The following is a 20,982-nucleotide window of genomic DNA, read 5'->3' as shown; positions in this document are numbered from 1 at the left end:
AATATGGAACCGGAAAAGCCGCTTCAGGGATAGAGCTATATTCTATTTATAGTGATTTAAAGGCTGTATTCATAGAGAGATTCAATAGAACATTATTACACATAATAAATAAACCTATTTTTATCAATGGCGATGGTAATTGGGTAAATATATCAAATGATGCTGTTGTAAAATATAACAATAACATTCACTCAACAATTAATATGACACCAGTTGACGCTTCTAATAATCCTGATAAAGTTAAATACTATATCAGTGAAACTGCTTCGCAGATTAAATCTACCAAAGCAACACCAAAATTTAAAGTTGGTGATTATGTTAGAAATGCAGATAATAGTAATATCTTCTCTAAAAGTTACACTTCTAATTGGAATAGAGAATTGTTTAAAGTGAATGAAGTTCTAAAAACACATCCACCAACATATAAAATAGAAGATATTAATGGAGAGATAATAGAAGGTAAATATTATGAACAGGAACTATTGAAATCCGAGTTTGATTTTGAATCTAATAATAAGGTTTTGGAATCATTAAATATATTTCTTAAAATAAATAATGACAGGAAATAGATTCAATCAAGCTAAACATAAATCAACATCAACATCAACAAACATCTTAACACTAAGTAAGGCTCGTTGTTTATTCCTAGAAGACAATGATAATATTAACATGAAGGATACCTATAAAATTACAAATGTACATCCTCCGATAGATGAAAAAGATGTTGTTAATAAAGAGTATTGTGACAATAACTTATTATCCTCTCCTAATAAAATAGACATTTTAAGTAGAAACATAACTGAACTAAGAAAGGGTGACTTTTATAAAGTTACAACTAAAACATTACAACTAAATGAAACACAAGTTAATGAAGAACTAATTAATGAGTTTATTGAATCAACAAATGAAGTCAGAAATACTGTTAAGTTTTGTAATAAAGTTGCTGCAGATAGTAGTATCTCTAAATAAAATCAATTAAAGCAAGAATTTGATAATAATAAGTTTAATCAGAATATAACTAACATACAACTAGATGAAATGTTTACTAACGGTCTGAGAGAAATGAAAGAATACAATAAATCTCTTAGAGGTGTTATAGTACAATATATAATTGCTATACTTTTACAAAGTAAGTTACTTGATATTAAAGAGAAAGATAGACTTGAGATGCATTATAGTTTTAATCAAGAAGATATAATGAAAGAAATAGAAAGAATTTTTGCTAATGAAAATAAGCAAAGCAATGACCAATCCAACAGCACCGAGTGAGAGATTACTATATCCAGATTTGTCATCAGTATCAGAAAGATTGATAAACGAAAAGATTCAAGCTAATAATAAATTTAACAACAATATTAACATTATAAAAGATATCAGAAATTATTATGAAACTGAAACTAATAACTATAATAAGAAGTTAAGTAGATATAAGAATTATATTAACACAGCTGAGATAACAGAAATAGTATTATCATCAATAGCAACAACTGCAACAACAACATCAGTTTCTTTAACAGGTATAGGATTAGCTTATTCTATACCAACAGCTTTTGCTACAGCAACTGTTTGTGGTTCATTATCAAAAACAATTAATACTAAAATTAGAAATAAAATTATAAAGTATTCACAAATGTGTATTTTAAGTAAACATTTTAGTGACAAGTTCAATAAGCTATTTATTAAATCAATGAATGATAATAAAATAGATAATAATGAATATAATGAATTTGTTAAGTTATATGAAGAATATAAGAAGAACAAGAAGAATAAGTTAAGTGTTTTTTAAACTAAAGATATTTGTGTTTAGTATTAATAGTATGCTTAGTAATAATAATATTAGTATTAATATTTATCGATAGTTATAATCATATCCATAATCATAATCATAGCTATAATCAAAATCAAATAATTATCTCTTCTTAGAACATAAGTATAACCCGCTTCCTTTTTGTACTACCTTAAACCTTCACCAGTAGTTGCAAATTTAATTAAATCAGGTCAGGTGTGGCTGATAAAGCAGCTCTAGGGTTTCTAGATGCAGCTGCACTTCCTATTTTCCTTGCTATTTCTAATACTCTGACTGGATTATTAGCAAAGTTACTTTCTTTTCAAAGTTAACTCTAGCTCTACCAACACTTTTAAAGAAATCTTTCAGTCGCTCAGCTTCTATTGTTGCATCAGATACTGTCATTGACTTATTTCTCTTACACTTAATACAATTACCTTTTAACATTTTAGTTCCTTTTGAAGTGATAGCTCCTCTTATATTAACAGTACCACTATAATGTCTACCTCCAACACAATATGGATTAGTTTTGAACTTATTTAAAAGACTCATTTCTATAAATAAAAAATAATGGAAGTTAAAAAGTATAATCCTTTTGTTGTTATTAAACCCAAGCCCAAGCCCAAGCCCAAGGTTAAGCTTGAAGCTAGAGGCTTAGCTCTAGAGAATAAAAAGAAATTAGACATTATTTATGCTAAAGGCTTTGTTAATACTAATAAGAAATAATTGGGTATTAACAAGAGTAACAAGAGTAACAATTAGAATTGACTAGCTATAAGTATAAGTATAAGTATATGGTTATGTATATAATTATAACAATAACTATATTATACTATAATTATAAATTATCGCTAGAGTTATATCTAAAATTATAATTATCGCTAGAGTTATATCTAAAAGTATAATTAACGCTAGAGTTATATCTAAATTATAATTATATCTTTGACTTAAATTATATCTATGATATTATGTCTACCATCTTATTACAATCACTATTCACACTAATAACCTTTCTAGTTAATAATAATGCATGACATATAACATCTGCAACTGCAGCACTAAATTTAAAATTAAGTTGTATTGGTTGTGGACCTATATGATCCCTTTGATATCTAGTATCCAATACATATATTCTATAATTACTTTCGAATGTTCTATGATTTATATATGGTTTTATATTGTGTGGTAGCCCATTATAATCTTTATTAAAGCTAACAATCTCTTTAAAAACCTCATTAAAATTATTGGTTCCATAATTAATATTCATTCTATCCTCGGGATAAAACTCACTACCAATCTTACAATAACATTCAGTAACTTTCATTACATCAAATGTACTTGCATCATGAGTTTGCTCATTAACATTATTATTTTCAAAACCAACTATAATATATTGTGGTCTTTCCATACCACTTTCCATACCTAGATCAAACAAGAAGTTGGTAGCATTGGGTACATTCTTATAAAATGTCTTTCTTTCATAATAACTAAAGTCTACATTATTCTTTTTACTTAATCCTTTCTGCACAATAATTCTATTATCATTACTAGGATCAATACTAGGTACACACCATGATATATCTCTAATTTCGATATTACCATCATTGGCAACTGCACCAGGATTAGCATTAACTCTATATAGAGCTCTATCATTATTATTTCTTTTTAATATTAGATTAAATCCTAAACCATATATAATCTTTTCTAAATCATTTACGAAACCAAATAGATCACTCATCTTAATCATCATATACATATGTCCTCATTGTGCAGCAATATGGTCACTTTTAAGTTGACTATCTCTATTGCCCTGATTTCTAACAAAACCACTCTCATATTCATCACCAGTACTAGTTAATAACATATACATCAATAGATTAGGATGACAATGATCTATATATTCAATAGTCCTACCACCACTAGTTTCAAGCTTAATTGAACTAAACAATGCCATCATACCATAATTAACTAATCTAATATTAGCATCATTAGCAAATACACCACCAGCATCATCTGATACAACAAACTCTATCTCTAGATAGGAATCACGCAAATTTAAGTGATTCTCTTTTCTATTGAGTATGATATTAATAATAGTATTAACCCTATTCATTGTTGGCAGGTTATTTGGTTTATTTTTTATAATCTTACTTTTATGTTTATCATTTTTGTAACCATAAGTTGCATCCAAATTAAAATCCATTTTTATTAGATAAAAAATGACAGACAACTTGATTCTATATGAACTACAAAATATACACGAAGCTTTAACTAAAACTAAAGAAGAGTATACACTTAACTTTAGAATGATAAAACCAACAGAAAAGTTTAACTTTAGTGAACCTATACTTAATACAACAAAATTAGGTTTATTTAGATTATCTGTTTTTAATTCAGTGTTTAATGTGAATAGGAGAAATAATCAATTCTTATATGCTAGTACTGTTATAGAAGATGATGAAGCTTTACCTCGGGCTCTTAGCTCTGACCCTAACCTTAACCCTATCTCTACCTCAAGCCCAAACATTACATCTATACCTAATCATAATTATAAAGGAATCCCGTTGCTATATTCAACTATTACACCGGGAGCATATGAGTTAACTGATATAGCAGAATTAATAAAAGAAGAAACTGATGGTAATGTTATAATAGAACCTGATAAGAATACGATGAAATTTTTAATGGAAATAAAACAAGGAGCACTCAGCTTTGATATAGAAAACTCACTAGCCTCATTACTAGGATTTAGAAAAATAATTTATAAAAAAGGTAGATATAAATCTCAGAAAATTATTGATATTATGGGTTTTAGTACTATTAACATTCATTGCAATATTATATCTGGAGTTAAAGATAATGGTAAAGATACAGACATACTATATACTTTTAATCTAATTGAACCACCAGGTTACTTGATAAATATTATACCAACTAATATCTTATATCAAAATGTAACTAAAGATAGAATAGAATATATTGAATTTCATATTAAAATGAGCATGGAAGACCTATAGACTTTAATGGCGATGTATTAAGTTTTACTTTACATTTGACTTAGACTTATACTTGTACTTAGACTTAGACTTCTTTGTGAAGCAGGTTCCCTGATACTTAAAATAAACTACAAAACTCTCCGATTCCAATTAATTCTTAGTTTACCATTAATATTTTTATACTTAGTTATATCAATGACAATATAATTATAAGGCTCTTTCCATACCTTATTACATATATTAGCTAAATCATTATAACTAAGTTCAACATTATTAAAGAAATCTTGATATATAGATATTAGGACTTTACCTCTCTGTTCAAATAAAATAAATAGATTACAGTTCTCTCTAACACTCTGCCTATCCAAAGAGAACAGGTTTTGATTAAGATATATCATATTGCAATTATTATGTCTACTTCTACAAAAGTATTTATTAATAACTGGTTCTTTGGCTCTAACATCATCAAATATCATTAGTTTCATTAAGTCTTTGGGTAGTTTATCAGGAGATGGTAAATCTTTTATATCTTTAATAAATTCAACATCTGTTTTTGGGTTTATTCTTTCTATACCATGGTACTGATCACCAGTAGGTCCAATAATGTACAGCTTATCAAAGTATATACTAGCTAGAATTAGTTTTTTTAATAAGAATGTCTTACCACATTTACTAGGACCAGATATTATACATCTAAAGTTATCTGGGAATGCGGCTTCAGTAATTATATCATCATCATTTAGCCATGAATATAGATGATCATTTATGTTTACAGATATCGGTGAATTTGCAAAACAACTCTGTTGAACCGCTTCACGGATATTATTAGTAGGACTATTACTAATGCTATTACTATTGCTATTCCTATTAGATTTACTCCTTTGATATTTTTCATCAAATAAATATATAAAATTATCATTATCATTATCATTATCATTATCATTATCATTATCATTATCATTATCATTATCATTATCATTATCATTATCATTATCATTATCATTATCATTATCATTATCATTATCATTATCATTATCGTTATCATTATCATTATCATTATCATTATCATTATCATTATCATTAACATTATCAATATCATTATCATTATCATTATCATTATCATTATCACTAACATTATCATAATTAGCAAAGCTACTTCGATGATCTTTATCAATGACAATATCACTATCATTATCATTATCATTATCACTAACATTAACATTATCATTATCATTAACCTTATCATTATCATTATCATTAATATTAACATTATCGATAACATCACCTCTACTACAATTCAAACAAAAACACTCATTATATATTCTTGGATATTTACATTGATTAACTAGAATATTCAAAGCACTTTTAATTCTTAATCCTCTATCAATAAGATAGATGATATATAAACAATAAGCCCCACAATAAGATTCATCATATTCTTGTATTCTCTCATTAGAGCCGAGATCAACGTAATCTTCTAGGAATAATGGTGGGGTTTCTACACCAAAACTATCAAAGTAATATGTTGGACCACCTTCTCTTCTTATAGAACCCAATGTGTACCTTCAGTTGGATGTAGATTTACATTAATGTTGAAGTTAGGATCCCTGATACTATCTGGAGTTTGATCTCTCATTACAATCTCAATTGGTGTTAGACTTATATCTTTACCTATATCTTTTATTCTGATATCACTCATTGCATTATTATCAATATTAAATTTATTATTGAATTCCTCAAAAGTTAGGATGAGCATTTTTATATAATAGATTTATTAAATCTAAGTCTAATTATAAGTCTAAGTGTAAATCTAAATCAAATCTATATTTATTATATAAAAATGGAAACAGGTAGTGCAGTTTTTATTTTTATTATTATAATTGGAATTTGTTATATAATATATGATTCAAGACCAAGTAATTATACAAAACCAGAAGAAAGCTTTGGTTGATTTATGAATAGGAGTCTAGTTAGATTTGAATATGAAAAGTCACCATTACATACTATTGTTTATGGTGGAACTGGTACAGGCAAAACATATTTTATTAGACAATACTTAAAGTTATACTTAGACCATGGTCAAGTTCAAGATGAAAACCAAAACCAAAACCAAATCCAAAACCAAGACCAATACCAAAACCAAGACCAAGATCAAGTTCAACATCAAGTTCAAGATCAAGACCAAAGGTCCATAGTTATAGTGTGTAAAGATGACAGAGACTGGATAGGTCCCGAGTCTAATAAGTTTTATACTGGGTTTAATAAATGTGATATAAATATGATCACAAAAAATAATATGCATAAATTTAAAAATTGTGTAATAGTACTTGATGATATGGGTGATAGGTTAAATAAGGATATAGGTTATTATTTTACTGAAGGTAGACATTATAATATTCAAATGATTGTAATGTGTCATAAACCAGCTCAAATAATTAATACAGCAAGAATGAGTTGTGATACTATTTATTTAACAACTTTTAATGGACCTGACCTATTTAAAAACTTTAATGAGATATATAAATGTGAACATGACTTCAATAAAATAATTAGTGAATTAAATAGTAACTATTATAATTATACAGATGGAATTTCAGATGAACTTCGTTATGGTATAATTAAATATAATAAAAAGGAAAATACTTTGTTTTTATTAGTAGTAATAGAACAATGATATATGATTCAAGTGTTGGTTTCCTTGATTTAAAAGCTCTTAGTTTAAAAGATGATTTAGAGAGAGAATATATAAATAAACTTATAGCATATATGAAACCACTAATGATTAATGCAACAGGTAGAAATGTTATTAATCATGATAATTATCAGTTTTATTTTAATAAACTTCTTACTTTAAATAATATTAAAATTCAGAATGATGTTCTAACTAAAGAAATGATTATGGGAAAGGGTATGAAAATTTTTTCAAATATTGATGGAATTATAGGCGCAGGTTTATTTATATTTAATTGTTTTTATCCTAATTCAATATCAAGAAATGCTGGAACTGTAGCAATTGGAGCGAGCACAATGTTGAGTAGAGTAAATAAATAGTTAATTTTGGATATGGAGAAGAGTTGGAAGGTGAAACACGAAGTAGTTATACTGATCAGGGAAGCAGTTTGGTAAACCACGAACAAAGTTCGTATACTGATCAGTGTAACTATGACCTCGTCAATGAAGAGATGGGAATTTTGAATAGAAAGGGAGGAAGGTTTTTAAACAAACTATATATAAATAATGAAGAATTTAGAGAAGAGATTATAAATTTTGTTAAAGATAAAAAAGAATTAGACCTTGATTTGATTTTAGATAAGAGATGTAAAACTAATACACTCAATACTTTAGGAAACAAATATTTAGCAGAGTGTATCACATCTAAAGATAATACTAAAGATTTAATTGAAATCATGGCTAAATTTTACCCTGTGAAGGATTAGGTAAATATTATAGTTTACCCTATTATAAATGCTTTTACAATGTTTAGAGTGTAACTATAAATGTGGAAACATTGCTGTTTTAAAATATCTTTATGAATCGTTTCATAAAGATAAAGCTGATAAATGTATGTGTTGTAATATAATACTAAGTGGTATTTGTGCTAATGATTTTTCCCCATGGGGTTGTTCTTTAAAAAATGAATCTAGTTCTAGTTCTAATTCTAGTTCTAACCCTAGTTCCAATTCTAATTCTAATTCTAGTTCTAACCCTAGTTCTAGTTCTAACCCTTATTCTAACTCTAGTTCTAACCCTAGTTCTAGTTCTAGTTCTGGTTCTGGTTCTAACCCCAGTTCTAGCTCTAGTTCTGGTTCTGGTTCTATCTATGACTATAACTCTAACTCAGATCCTAACCCCAACCCTAACCCTAACCTTATCCCCAACCCTAACCCTAACCTTAACCCCAGCTCAGAAGTATTAACTAGATGTTGTAATAAGTGTAATTATATAAAACCACTAAATAATTTTGATGAGGGTAAGTATATATGTAGAAGTTGTACTTCAGCTAAAGTTAATTGTCCGTATTGTACTTCTGTTGTGAGATATGATGGGATACGGGCTCATGTAAAGAAACAACATCCAGATATAGAATTGACTAGAGGATTTAGTAGAAATCTGCAAACCAGGTTCCCTGTTATAACTGATCGGTGTAACCGCTTCGCGGATAAAACAATTAATCCTAGTTGGCAAAGTCCTAGAGCTGTAAGTGCTTTAGTTATTAACCAAACAGAAGAAAGTTGTTCATGTAAATACTATAATTTTGTATTATTTCTTATTAATAATGGAATAAATATAGAAAAAATAAAAGAAAATATAAATTTATTGAAAAGTATAGATAATTTGAAATAAAAATTATAAAAAAATAAAAACATATCAAAAAAGAGGGATTCACTCTTTAAGAGCGAAAAAGAGCGATCTTTTCTACTGGGGATCACTCCGAATAAGAGTGAATCACTCTTAAAGAGTGAAAGATAAATTTTGCTTTGATTTTTTGATTTTTTGTTTTATTTTTGATTTTAATTTTAATTTTTATCAAATTTAGAGCTAATATATAGTAGTGGATAAAACAAGGCTTCCAGAAATCAGTAAAATTTGGCCAGATTCGACATGCGTGATTAGCGCTTGGAGAAAGGGTCAAATTTTTGCTGGTGGCTGGAAGCCTTGTTTTATCCACTACTTTTAAGCACGTGGTATTTTGCTCAAAAAAGGGTCCACGATTCGCAAGAAAAGTTGTGCTAAAGTTCGCAATTTGATGTAATGTTCGCAATGTAAATCATTATGTAAAAAATTCGGCACGTGAGACTGGGGGTGCAAATAAGCTGGGGGAGGGGCCAACGACGGAAAAGTTCCGGTAAGTCTTATTCCACTGGTATGAATTTTAAGAAAAAAAACTGGAGCTTTAAAAGTTGAATGCTTTGTGCCATATGTGTTTATATCTGTTGACAGTGATCTTTAAACTAATGGCACGTTTTCTGTGACTCTTGGCTCATTTATGGCTCATAACGCACTGGAATGGGAAGGGAGGGGAGGGGAGGGCTCGGGATAGAAAAATACAGGATCTTATCCAATTTTTCTTATTTTTAAAAGACCAACAATCTAATCTTTTGAAACACAATGCAGTCAGAAAACATAATATACTCAGCTATACGTGTTTAGCTCAAATCTATTCTTTTTTGGAACCCCCCGTGCATTTCACGTACCCCAATTAGAAATTATGTTATATTATAGAGCACGTTTATATTAAAAAAATATGACACTTGTGCTGGGGGGGGGTAAAAGTTATATACTCAGTGAGTTTGCGGCGGGGGGGGGCATCAAAGAGGTACTGATGTTAAGACCTCGATTTATGTAACCTTCTATTGGGAAAAAGTCCATTGTGGAAATATTCAACTGGGGAAGGCCTTTATTGACCAAAATTACAATCGAGATTCCTATTTAAAGTCGAGGAAAAGTTTTTTATCGTAATTTTGGGCCAAGAATGATATTTCCATCGATTTTTTGGTAAAGCCTGATCTTTACATGATTCGAGAAAGGGCAGTTTAATAGTCCCGCCAAGGAAGATCGCCATTTGGGCATGGTCTTTTACATGAGTCGAGCAAAAGTCTTTTCATAAGTCCCCTGCTATAAAAATTAGGAATTTTTCTGCTTCTGTTCATACTGAAGCAGCAAAAAAGCAAGACTAAACAATTTAAAAGACAGCTGAAAATTTTTTTCCCAAGATAAACTGGTTATCTCAGCTGGACTACATCGCCACAATACTTGATAGAATGAAGCTTGGTAGCCTAATTATAATGTTTTTCTTCCCATTAGCTATGGTGAAATGTGGCCTTATCAGTTGTCATCCATTCCAAAATTATGAATAATCAGTTTTGTTTAAAAACAATGCAGTTTTTTGATTGATTAGATTTTTGATTGATTGATATAAAAAGTGCAAAAAAAATATAAAAAGCCATACTCATGATATTGCTCAGTTCATAATATGGCAATAGCTTGACCCAATTCTTGTATTTCATTATTTTGAGTCGAGGAAACGTCGAGCAGAAGATAAGGGCTGAGTTAAAGTCGAGAGTGGTTAATTTGAATCGAGCAAACGTCGAACAGGAAAAATTGGGCCAAACTAAGGTCCAGCTGTTTTCTAAAAGCCAGCTAAAGTCATAGCATAGGCCATCTGGGTTTTTCTATGCCATCACGTGCTCTAGTTTTATCGACAACTTTCTGAATAGACCATCTTTAAAAACAAATTTTGTAAACAACTTTCTGCAACTCTAGGACCCATCTTAAAACCCCTTCCTTTTTTGTCTTCGAAATTACATTGTGGGGTGGATGTGTGAAGGGAGATTATCCAGACTGTCGAGTTGAGGCCAAGGAAGGTTGGATCCAAACTTTACAGCCCACCCTCAGCCCCCCTCCTCCCTGTCGCCTTTCAGGTCATCGGAACATACGATTCATGGAGCGGTTTGCTTGTTGAATCGTTATCGCGTTTTGACCATGAAATACAACCTAAGAGCTAAAGATCTGGTCCAGTCTGAAGCAAACCACGATAACAATTCATGCCCCCCTACTCAATGTTCCTTGAATATCATTGAAAAAGTGCTAGTTTCTATGTCTCCCGTCAAAAGTTACTCACCGGAACAAACCACTAGCAGTTCAGTAGAATATTTTATGTCAAACACCTCAATTGCTTTAACACAGCAGATAAGCGAACTGCCAATAAACAACGACATATCTCGTTTCCTGATTCCAGTTGGAGCTATCCTTTTTTATCCCGACTGAAAAGATAACCTATATGAAGTCTCCATCTTGGAGCACAACTTGGTCAGGTCCAAGGTGAGGTACTGTACGTGCATTGGGGTCCAAACTACGATGAATGGGTGTGCTCGAAATCAATTTGGGCTTATTCACAATTCACTCAACTTTTGTCAACAGTGAAAAAGATACCGAAAGATCTATCTGCCCGCATAGACGAGTTGGTTCAATCTGCAACACTGGGCAGTGGCCCATCAGTCCCCAGTGAAAATCCAATCAAATTATAAGATTTGAAAACTATTTGCAATAAAAATATTCCAACGATCCGCTATATCACCGTGAAGTTTCGTATTACATCGTCCGGGATTATTACGTCAATCATAGAGGACTGCATCTCAAATCCTGACTGTGTTGATAACTGGAAGAAGTTTTTCGCAGTTAGCAATTGTGTTTTGCGTGCTTCCAACAGAGGTGGTAAAAAAATAAACAGCAGCAGGAAAACTCAACGATGAATAGATTTGAGCGATGGAGATCGGTTGAGTATGCTGCCCTTTGGTACGAAGCGGCTTCAATGACGCAAGCAAAAAATAAAAGTAACAGCACAATGGAAGCGCGTACCTCCCAAGCGAAAACACTTTGTCTTCAAGGACAGTTTGGTCGTTCGGCAAAAGTTTTATCATCTGAGGGAATAGCACCCAACAACAGAAAAACAAAAAACTGCATCCAGATGAAAACGAAATTCTTGAGCCGTTGGAAGACTATAGCTGCGAAGCTTATCAATTCGATGAGGGAAAGGTCTTTTTGCAGCTCCAGTCTTTTTCGAAATTCACAGCAGCTGGGCCGTCCAAAATGTACCCAGAGCATCTTCTCCACGCAATCAATTGTTCAAATTCTGATCAATCCAAACGGGCAATGATTTCCCTAACCAAATTAGTTAACTTGGCCAGCAGGGGCCAGCTCCCAAGTTTCGTGGCTCCAGCTTTTTGTAGTGCTACATTAACAGCATTGATTAAAAAGAAAACCGGCATTAGACCTATTGTTGGGGGTGAAGTTATTCGGCGCCTTGTTGCCAAGTTCATTGCAAAAGAAGCAGCCTTCGAGGCGGTTGAGTTGTTTGGTTCAAAGCAGTTGGGAGTTGCTGTCAAGGGAGGTTCCGAGAGCATAGTGCATGCCACAAAAACAACCTTCGAAAGAATGAAGAGAGTAAAAAATGGGGGAATACTTCAAATTGATTTCAGAAACGCATTTAATTCAGTGAAGCGCAGTCATCTCCTGGGCTCAACAAAAGTTTTGATGCCTAGTATAATTTCATTTGCATCCTTTTTCTACTCGAAACATAATGATTTGTTCTTCAACAGCTCAACTGTTGACAGTCAGACAGGAGTACAACAAGGTGATCTGACCTCTTATTGACGAAATCGAAAGCAAAACACCAAATCTCTTGCAACATTGCTGGTATCTTGATGAAGGAATTATTGCAAGAACCGAGATCGAATTTTGTAAAGCGTCAGAAATTCTCTCAGAATCAGGAGAAAAATTTGGTTTGGAACTAAGGAAGTTTAAGAGCGAGCTACGGTCAATCGAAAGCATGACAAAAATTGACAGTTTGATCAAGAGGAACTGTGTAGATGGAATTGAAATTCTAGGAGCTGCTATAGGATCTGATGATTTTGTTTCCTCTTGTTTACTCAAACGCGTTAAAAATTTAGAGGAACTTCTAGACAATTTTGCATATGTAGACGATCCTCAGTGTGCTCTTGGTATTTTGCGTTTTTGCCTTGGTGCTCCCAAAATGGTCTACTCTTTGCGATGCAATTCTCCTTCGGATGAATCAAGTAAAATCCTTCGAAAATTTGATTCGGTTCAGCGTGCAACCTTTGAAGGTATTCGTGGAGTTTTGTTGTCAAACACCTCTTGGGACCAAGCATGCCTTCCAATCAGTAAAACCGGTGTAGGAGTAAGACGATCAGCAGATCAAGTTCAGGCTTCATACGTTGGGTCTGTTTTTCACTCCTCTGTTCTTGTAGAAAAATTAACAGGCCATAATCCAACTGAAGCCATCTCATTTGTTAAAGCAGTTGAAGAATTGAGCGAAATTTCGACGACATATCCCTCTCAAAGTAAAGTTCAGGAGGAACTTGATAACTCAGCCTTTGACAACTTGTTAGGAAAACGAAGTTCCATAAGAGAAAAAGCCCGCTTACAATCTCTTTCTCTACCGCAGTCTGGTGCCTGGATATCTGCAGCCCCCATTCCAGCTCTGGGACTACACCTATCTTCCAATGAGTTCCGTGTTGCTCTCAAATATAGACTGGGTGTAAACTGACGAGAGAAAGTGTTCTTTTTGTAAATCTGGGACTTTAGATGTAATGGGCGTTCATGCGGTGTCATGCCATGGTGGCGGTGATATGATCTCTCGTCATGATCGTATAGGAGACAAAATTATTTCAGCTTGCTCGGGAGCTCTTTTGTCGCCCATCTCTCAACAGAAAAGTTCACTACCCGACAATAACTCCAGACCGGGCGATATCTTCTTACCTGTATGGAATGCCGGTCAACCAGCAGCTTTAGACGTTACCGTCACTTCTCCCTTGCAGTCAAGCCTCATTATAAATGCGTCGGAGAAGAGTGGTTTCGCACTGTCAGCTGCTGAGGACAAAAAGTACGAACAGTACGCCCAGAATTGTTGTGAAGTCGGAACTCAATTCATTCCTCTGGCTTTCGAAACGTTTAGAGGATTTTCAGAGACAGTTCGTAAGAGCCTCAAACGAATCGCTACTCTGGCTGATAACAGAAGTTTGCGGCCGACGGGGTTGTCGTTAGCCTTCAGTAGGTTATCTCAATCAGTCTCTGTTACAGCAATTCGGGGTCTGCAATCATGCTCCTTGCAAGGGATGCGAGTTTATAGACACATATGAAACGGTAGCAGATCTTTGAACCCTTGTTGCAGAAGTTAAGAGGCGAGTCGGCCTTGAAGAGTGTGTCATCCATGAGCGGGGACAATCTATAGTGATAAGTTTTTGACTCACCCATTTAGTGGGGATCCCAAATTTAATGAATTATCATACTAGTTGTACCACAGTGGCGGGTGAAATGTGATTGCCCAGAACAGGAAGTTTTACCTCAAACAATTTTTCCAAAGAGGAAACTATTGTGATTGCATGGGTGATTGCATGGGTTGAACTGATAACAATGATCGTTTATGAACAAAGATTTTCTAATTGTAAATCTCCTGGATTAAAAAAAACTTTTATGCCTTCTTATGCTCGAGCATGGTCTTTTCATTAGTTGAGTTGTAAGCCTAGCTTACTTTAGTCGAGGTTAGCCTACTTTGAAAATTTCATTTAGCTTTGAACGAGAATGACTTGGCATGCGAGAGAGGCGACATTGTGACCTTGTTGAACTCAGACGATCCTGACTGGTCCTGGGTGAGCAGAGGTCAAACTAACGGGCAAGATGGCATTATGGATTACTACGGCTCAGACGGCATACAATTACAGGGTTTTGTGCCCACGTGTTTTACAAGAACATATGAGGGTAAGTAAGTGGATTCGATAAACTACAAAAGTCAGATCTATTCTGTTTTGCCCCCCCCCCCCAAGTGTTTTTATGAACCGATTACATCTTATGAGTGTGTTATGTTGGCGTTGTAGAAATATATGCCCTTATCTATTCCGATTCAACCCCCCCCCCCTCAGCAAAACAAAATAGAATTGATACGGAATACATATTTTTGATCTACTCTTGATGAGATTGCAAATTTTGCATAATTGTTACATAATTTTTACATAAATGTTGCGTAATTCATCAATGCAATAACAAGTAAGAACACAATGATTACAAAATCTGAAAGCGTGAAAAAAATTCTTTCGCCTGAATTTTCATTCCACTCTTCAGATAGAAACATTGGTGAGAAGTGAGTGTCAAAAGAAAAGATGTCTAGTCTCAAAGCAGAGCCTTTTTTACTGTTTAAAGTTTCTGTTTTATTCGTTTTTTATATAGTTATGGAAAATTTTGGGCTATTAGAGCTCAGAGCCGATGGACTTGTGTCCAAGTTCCTTAAAAATAACTATTTTTTTACATCAAAATGCTGCGTCGTCGGATTTCAGATTAAGATTTTATGTTTATGATTTTTGACAAAAAAACACGCTAAAAACGAACTTACCTAGTTCTGTTTCTCTTTTAAAAATTTTGTTAGATGATATGGCCAACAATTCGATAGATGCATCGGATGCTAAATTTCTAACAAATTAGCAAATTGAAGCAAATTTGATTAAATGAAGAAACTTTTTCCAGAGCCATAGCTGCACCTCCCTTCAAATTTTTCCACGAAGCTTGCTTCGAGGCGTCCAAAGTTTCACTTTCGAAATTTCCACGGAAATTTGCCATCTTTTACCACCTTATAGCTAATATAATTCAATAAAGTGTTGTTAATCGTTAAAGTAAGAGCGAAATCAGGAACTAAATGTGCACAAAGACTTTTTGCAGCAAAATAGTCTTTAATCCAATACAGCTCAGCTTTGCTAGTCATTTTTAGCTGTAACTTTGACCTGATTTTAACAGTTACTAACGTCTTACTTAAAGTAACCACATAAAAAAATTGTACAACAACGGCGAAAGTTTTATCACAATTAAATCTCAATTACAATTATTTTATAGTAAGACCATTGCAATTTCACGACAGTCAAGGTTTGAACTCCTATGGGGTTCAGTTAATGAAAAAATTTTTAAAATCAAAATTACAAATTATGCAGGTCATATTTTTGGAGTGATTTGGCAACTTGAAGCATTCGTAAGCACAGTCGATGCTGGAGAACTTTGAGAATTCAGCATGCCCATTTTCACAATATAATATTATTTTTGCTAATGATCCGAACAATTATCGGATTCGGTTATTGAAATACAAGATTCAAATACAAGTTATTGAAATTATTAAAGTACAAGATTCGGTCAATGTGCTTATGTTAATTCGGATGTTAATGTTCTATCATGATTATTACTTATGTGATAATATCTCGAATTACTTCAAAGAGATACAAAAACAGCAAATTTCTGCACTTTTCTTTTGCGCTAATTAGCTAAAAAGTAAAAAAAAAACTATATTTTAATTTTGATGAGGTTTATTTTGGCCGATAATTGTAAGAGTTTAACTACCACCAGGTGATTTAACACTGTTTTTCCCGCTCAAAATTTTTCTCTCAAACTTTTCACTCTTGATTCGAATTGCAGAAATTTTTTTAAGGAACGCAAGACGCAAAAATTCGCGAAAATTGCTTTTGACTAAAAAGAGAGCCGAAAAGAAATACGTCTAGATGCCAAGTTTATTGTGGCAGTTTGTTACAATATGTGTGGAGCAATTACATACGTTTCGATATTCATTCCAATGTCCAAAGTTCTTTTTATCTCGCAAGGTACAATTTTTGAAGATAAACACAATCTAACAGAAATAACGTGACTTAAAAGTAATTCATCCATTCATTACATCGCCAATCTTACAAATTCAGCAGAGTCCTTGTTTGCAAATACGAGTGACGGCACTTTTTCAAAACTTCTTGCGTGGAAGAATTATTGTTAAATTTCAACGCAAAGGATTAAGGAATAACCGATCGCGGATATCAGTGACAAATATTTCCAATTTTGAGTAAGCTTGAAATGGTTTACCTCACTGTCACTGTTGTCCGCGAAAGCCTATAGGGCTTTATCTTAACATAGGGAGGAGTGGACAATGCTGACATCAGCAAGCAACTTTGCTTGCTCAAAATGTAGAATTGGCGACGTAATGTTATTCTTGCACACTTTTGGCAACTAGGAAATAGATCCTTTCACATGTTAGGGTTTTCATTCAAGTGATTTTTTTTCTGGGTCAGTGTTGAAGAACGCTTAAGTACTCTTCATGTCAATTTTTGTAGGATATAAGCCACTGCAAAACAATTGGGAGCTTTTATCTGTGACATACTGAAATAATATTTGAGGCAATCAGAATTGAAAGAATATTAAGCATAGAGATATAATGCTCCAATAATATTTTTTAAATTTTTCAAACAGAGGTCATGGCTGCTTTGGAACAAGAAGAGAATATTCCATCACCCCCGATGCCCCCAAGAGATCTCTCAAGTCAACAAAACCAACAAAATCAAAAACAACAACAAATTCAGCAACAACGACCCCCTACAAACCCTCAAATAGACAGGAGACCAAATTTCACACAATATCAACCCAGTTTTAGCCCCCAATCGATTCGAACAAACCCACGCGTTTTTCAGAGTGACTCTAACATCGACCAACAACTTCGCCTTCAGACAAACTTTCAAACGGAAAACGCAACCCCAAAATTTAACCCAAAAGCCCGTCATATAAACCCGGTATCTCATCGAGCTCAATTTGGTCAAGATGAAAATTCGTTCACGTTACCTCTTAATAAACCGGCCAATGAAAGCTTTGGTCAACATCAGCAAAGATTTCCTTATATGGGAGGGACATTGGAGTTTAACAGAAACCCGACAAAGCCTCCGGTTCCGAAACTCGACTACTTTTCAAACCCTAACGCCCCAAGAATGTCTTCATTTGCGAAGTCTTTTGTAGTCACAGAGCGGTATGATGCAATGAACCAAAACCAAATAACAGTAGTACCAGGAGAAACTGTTTATGTTAACCCAAGTTATAACAACTTTCAAACGAAATGGGTTTTAGTTCAGTCACCCAGGCTTAATGCGCAAGGATATGTACCCTCATCTGTATTGAATATTGGCCAGTAGATAAATTCATATTTGAAGCTGTTTATTTTCAATTTTTTGAAAAAAATAAATATAACAAAACGGCTCGTGCGAGTCTGCGCGTTGAACAAAATCTTCCAACATGCCTCTCAAGGTTGCTGAAACAATTTTAAACATATCTAAAAACACAATTCATTGCATATATTAAGAATTTTTTTCCAGTTTTTTAAAGATTTCTGAAAAATTTTGCAGCATCCTCCTTTTGTGTCTGATGTTTACGGTAGTTTTTTTACTAATGATAAGAAACAATGGTTTTCAGTAAATTTTACGTTTCGGCTATATCACTCTTTGGAGTTCTTTTTTAAATAGAAATAGAAAATTTTAATTATTGTTATGTGAACTGAAAAATACACAAAATTGGTTTTATTCACATTTCTAAAACTCACTGTTTTACTGTAGAGTTTAACGATCCAGAAACTATTTCGTTTTTCAATTGTCGGAACCACTCAAAGGCTAGAGAAGATCAGATTGAAGAGCGACTAAGAAATACAGAGAATTCAAAATTAATTTTAGATTCTTTTTCAAAAAAATATGAACCATTGTATTTTGTTTTTGACCCTGGAAATAAGAGAGCCCTCTATTTCACGTTCATCTGCACTGTATTATAAATGAGCAGATTAGTTTTCAAGATCTTCTCTAACACTAAAAAGAATACAAATAATAGAAAAAAATATCCTATCTTAACTTTTCAATAAAGAAAATTGTTGATTTCATTCAGATGATTGAGGATATATAAGAGCAACTTCTATAGTATTTCATTTTCGGTTCTTAATCAGTTAGCAATGTAGTTGATAACTAATGAAGTCTTAGATTGTTAATAACGGCTGCGGAAAAATTTATGGCGGAGATAAAAAAAATGGGTTGGTTTCATTTTAAAGAACTAGTGCTACCAAAACATATTATCAGAAAATATAACTACCAAACAATTTATCAAACAAAAATTACATTACATTTCTGAAAAATTGTTTATTGCAGATTAGTACGTGGCCAAAAATGGGGATACAGTGGAAGGCAACATTAACGTTTCTTTTCAAATTGACTAGTTTACTTAGTAAAATTAGACAGCATGCCAAAAATTGCAAATCACCGAAAACCTGCAGCTTTGCGTCATTTTGTAGGCAAAAGTATCATCAGTTATCAATTAAAAACAGCACCGAACTATGTAACAATAAAAAAAAACAGTTGTTTTCTAAGACCAAACATGCAGATAAAAGTGAGAAAAACTAATTAACCTCTGCGATTATTTTGAAAACTGGAACTTGCCTGATGATCTCCATCTGAACATGGCTAATTATCATATTTTGCTCAGTTTGAACAATGCTGGTTTGTACAGTTTATTAAATATGATCAAACTCATAGACAGGCTTTATGTTTCAGACTCATTTGATGTCCGAACAGAGCATATCAGCTGAATAAATCAAATTCATATATGGAAGTTCAAAATAAAAACTAGATGATAAAACAAATTGGCCGCGCAAGCTTTGTCGCAAATACGCTTTTTTCGAGATCAGAGAACAGAGAAATTGAATTGGTTCCTCTGTTGTGATAATACTGTACATTTTAGTGACTTACGAACTTCAAGTGGATTTTTCAAACTAAAGCAGAACAAACAAGCATGCGTTTTTTTTCTGTTTTACTCAACTCCTATTAAAAAAAAAGAGCAGAACACTAGAAACAGCCCCATATCGTTCTTGACGTATTCTGCTGTTGAAGAAACAAAAATTGACTTCTCTCGCCACACCCCTCACTCCGAGCCTTTCTTCACTATACCAGCTTACCAAAAGAGTTGGAAAAATTTTATATTTTTGTATTAATTGTAAGTTTGGCAAACAAGCATACTGTAAGTTAAAAACTGGAGCATGTCCAGAAAAACGGTCACGTAGAAGAACAAATTCAAACACTCTAAAATCAATGGTTGAATTATTTAACCGAATGGTCCTAGAAATTTGTTTTAAAAAATTACAGATCCAAAAATGCTATATTTTACCTTTTTCTAATTTTTTGAGATGGGGGTTCATTTGATACACTAATGCTATTACAGATAATAGCCATAGTGAAACTTTAATTGAGGACTAACACATAGAAGAACATTTTTTTAAAAAAAAGATTAAAAAATTTCTCCTGTGTGTTTTTTTCTGAACCAGGCCGTAGATACTATCATGAGAAAAAAAATAATACAGTTGCAAATGTAATTTTAAGATTAAATGGCGGAGATTTTCTTTTTCTTCTGACCACTTGAGTGATAGCCAAATCTAAGTGTAGAAACCATCTAAATCTTCTAACTATGTGGGATAAAATAAATGTTTTCTTCATGATTCACCTTTTTTAGGATATCGCCAGATTCTGCAATTAAAAACATATATTTGACTGCTGAATAGTTATTCGATAATTATCCTTGGTTAATAGTGATAAGAAAAGGTAAGTTGTTTTAATCTTGCCATAAACAAAAAAGGGTTTTTCATTCCCTCAAAAATTACCGATTCGATACTTCAAACAATACAAATAGTAAATTTATTTTTTTGAAAACAAATGAGTATGAACGTTTTTAATTTTCTTTGAAATAAAAAATATTATTAGCTTCTACCGGTACCACAACAAAACTAGCTACAAGGAATGTGGCACGCACTTCCCACCGTATTTTGACGCCCAACGTGAAAAACGCTTAAATTACGCGTAAGTAGTTTCC

At 32.7% G+C, this 20,982-nt stretch overlaps 1 protein-coding gene across 1 annotated transcript in view; it reads left to right on the top strand.

Moving 5' to 3' along the window:
* Nucleotides 1–18,369, top strand: part of LOC142346022 (uncharacterized) — a 30,245-nt gene extending 11,876 nt beyond the window's left edge. Inside the window, exons 5-6 of the mRNA XM_075398500.1 lie at nt 14,872–15,060; nt 17,569–18,369. Coding sequence (XP_075254615.1) covers nt 14,872–15,060; nt 17,569–18,278 — 899 coding nt within the window. The 3' untranslated portion in view covers nt 18,279–18,369. The remainder of the gene's footprint in view (nt 1–14,871; nt 15,061–17,568) is intronic.
* The last annotated feature ends 2,613 nt before the right edge of the window (nt 18,370–20,982 follow it).

The sequence above is a fragment of the Convolutriloba macropyga genome, chromosome 9, assembly GCF_964194025.1.
Source record: "Convolutriloba macropyga chromosome 9, txConMacr16.3, whole genome shotgun sequence".
Taxonomy (NCBI): Eukaryota; Metazoa; Xenacoelomorpha; order Acoela; family Convolutidae; genus Convolutriloba; species Convolutriloba macropyga.
Note: the sequence above shows the minus strand (reverse complement) of the source record. Positions and strands in the feature narration are given on the sequence as shown.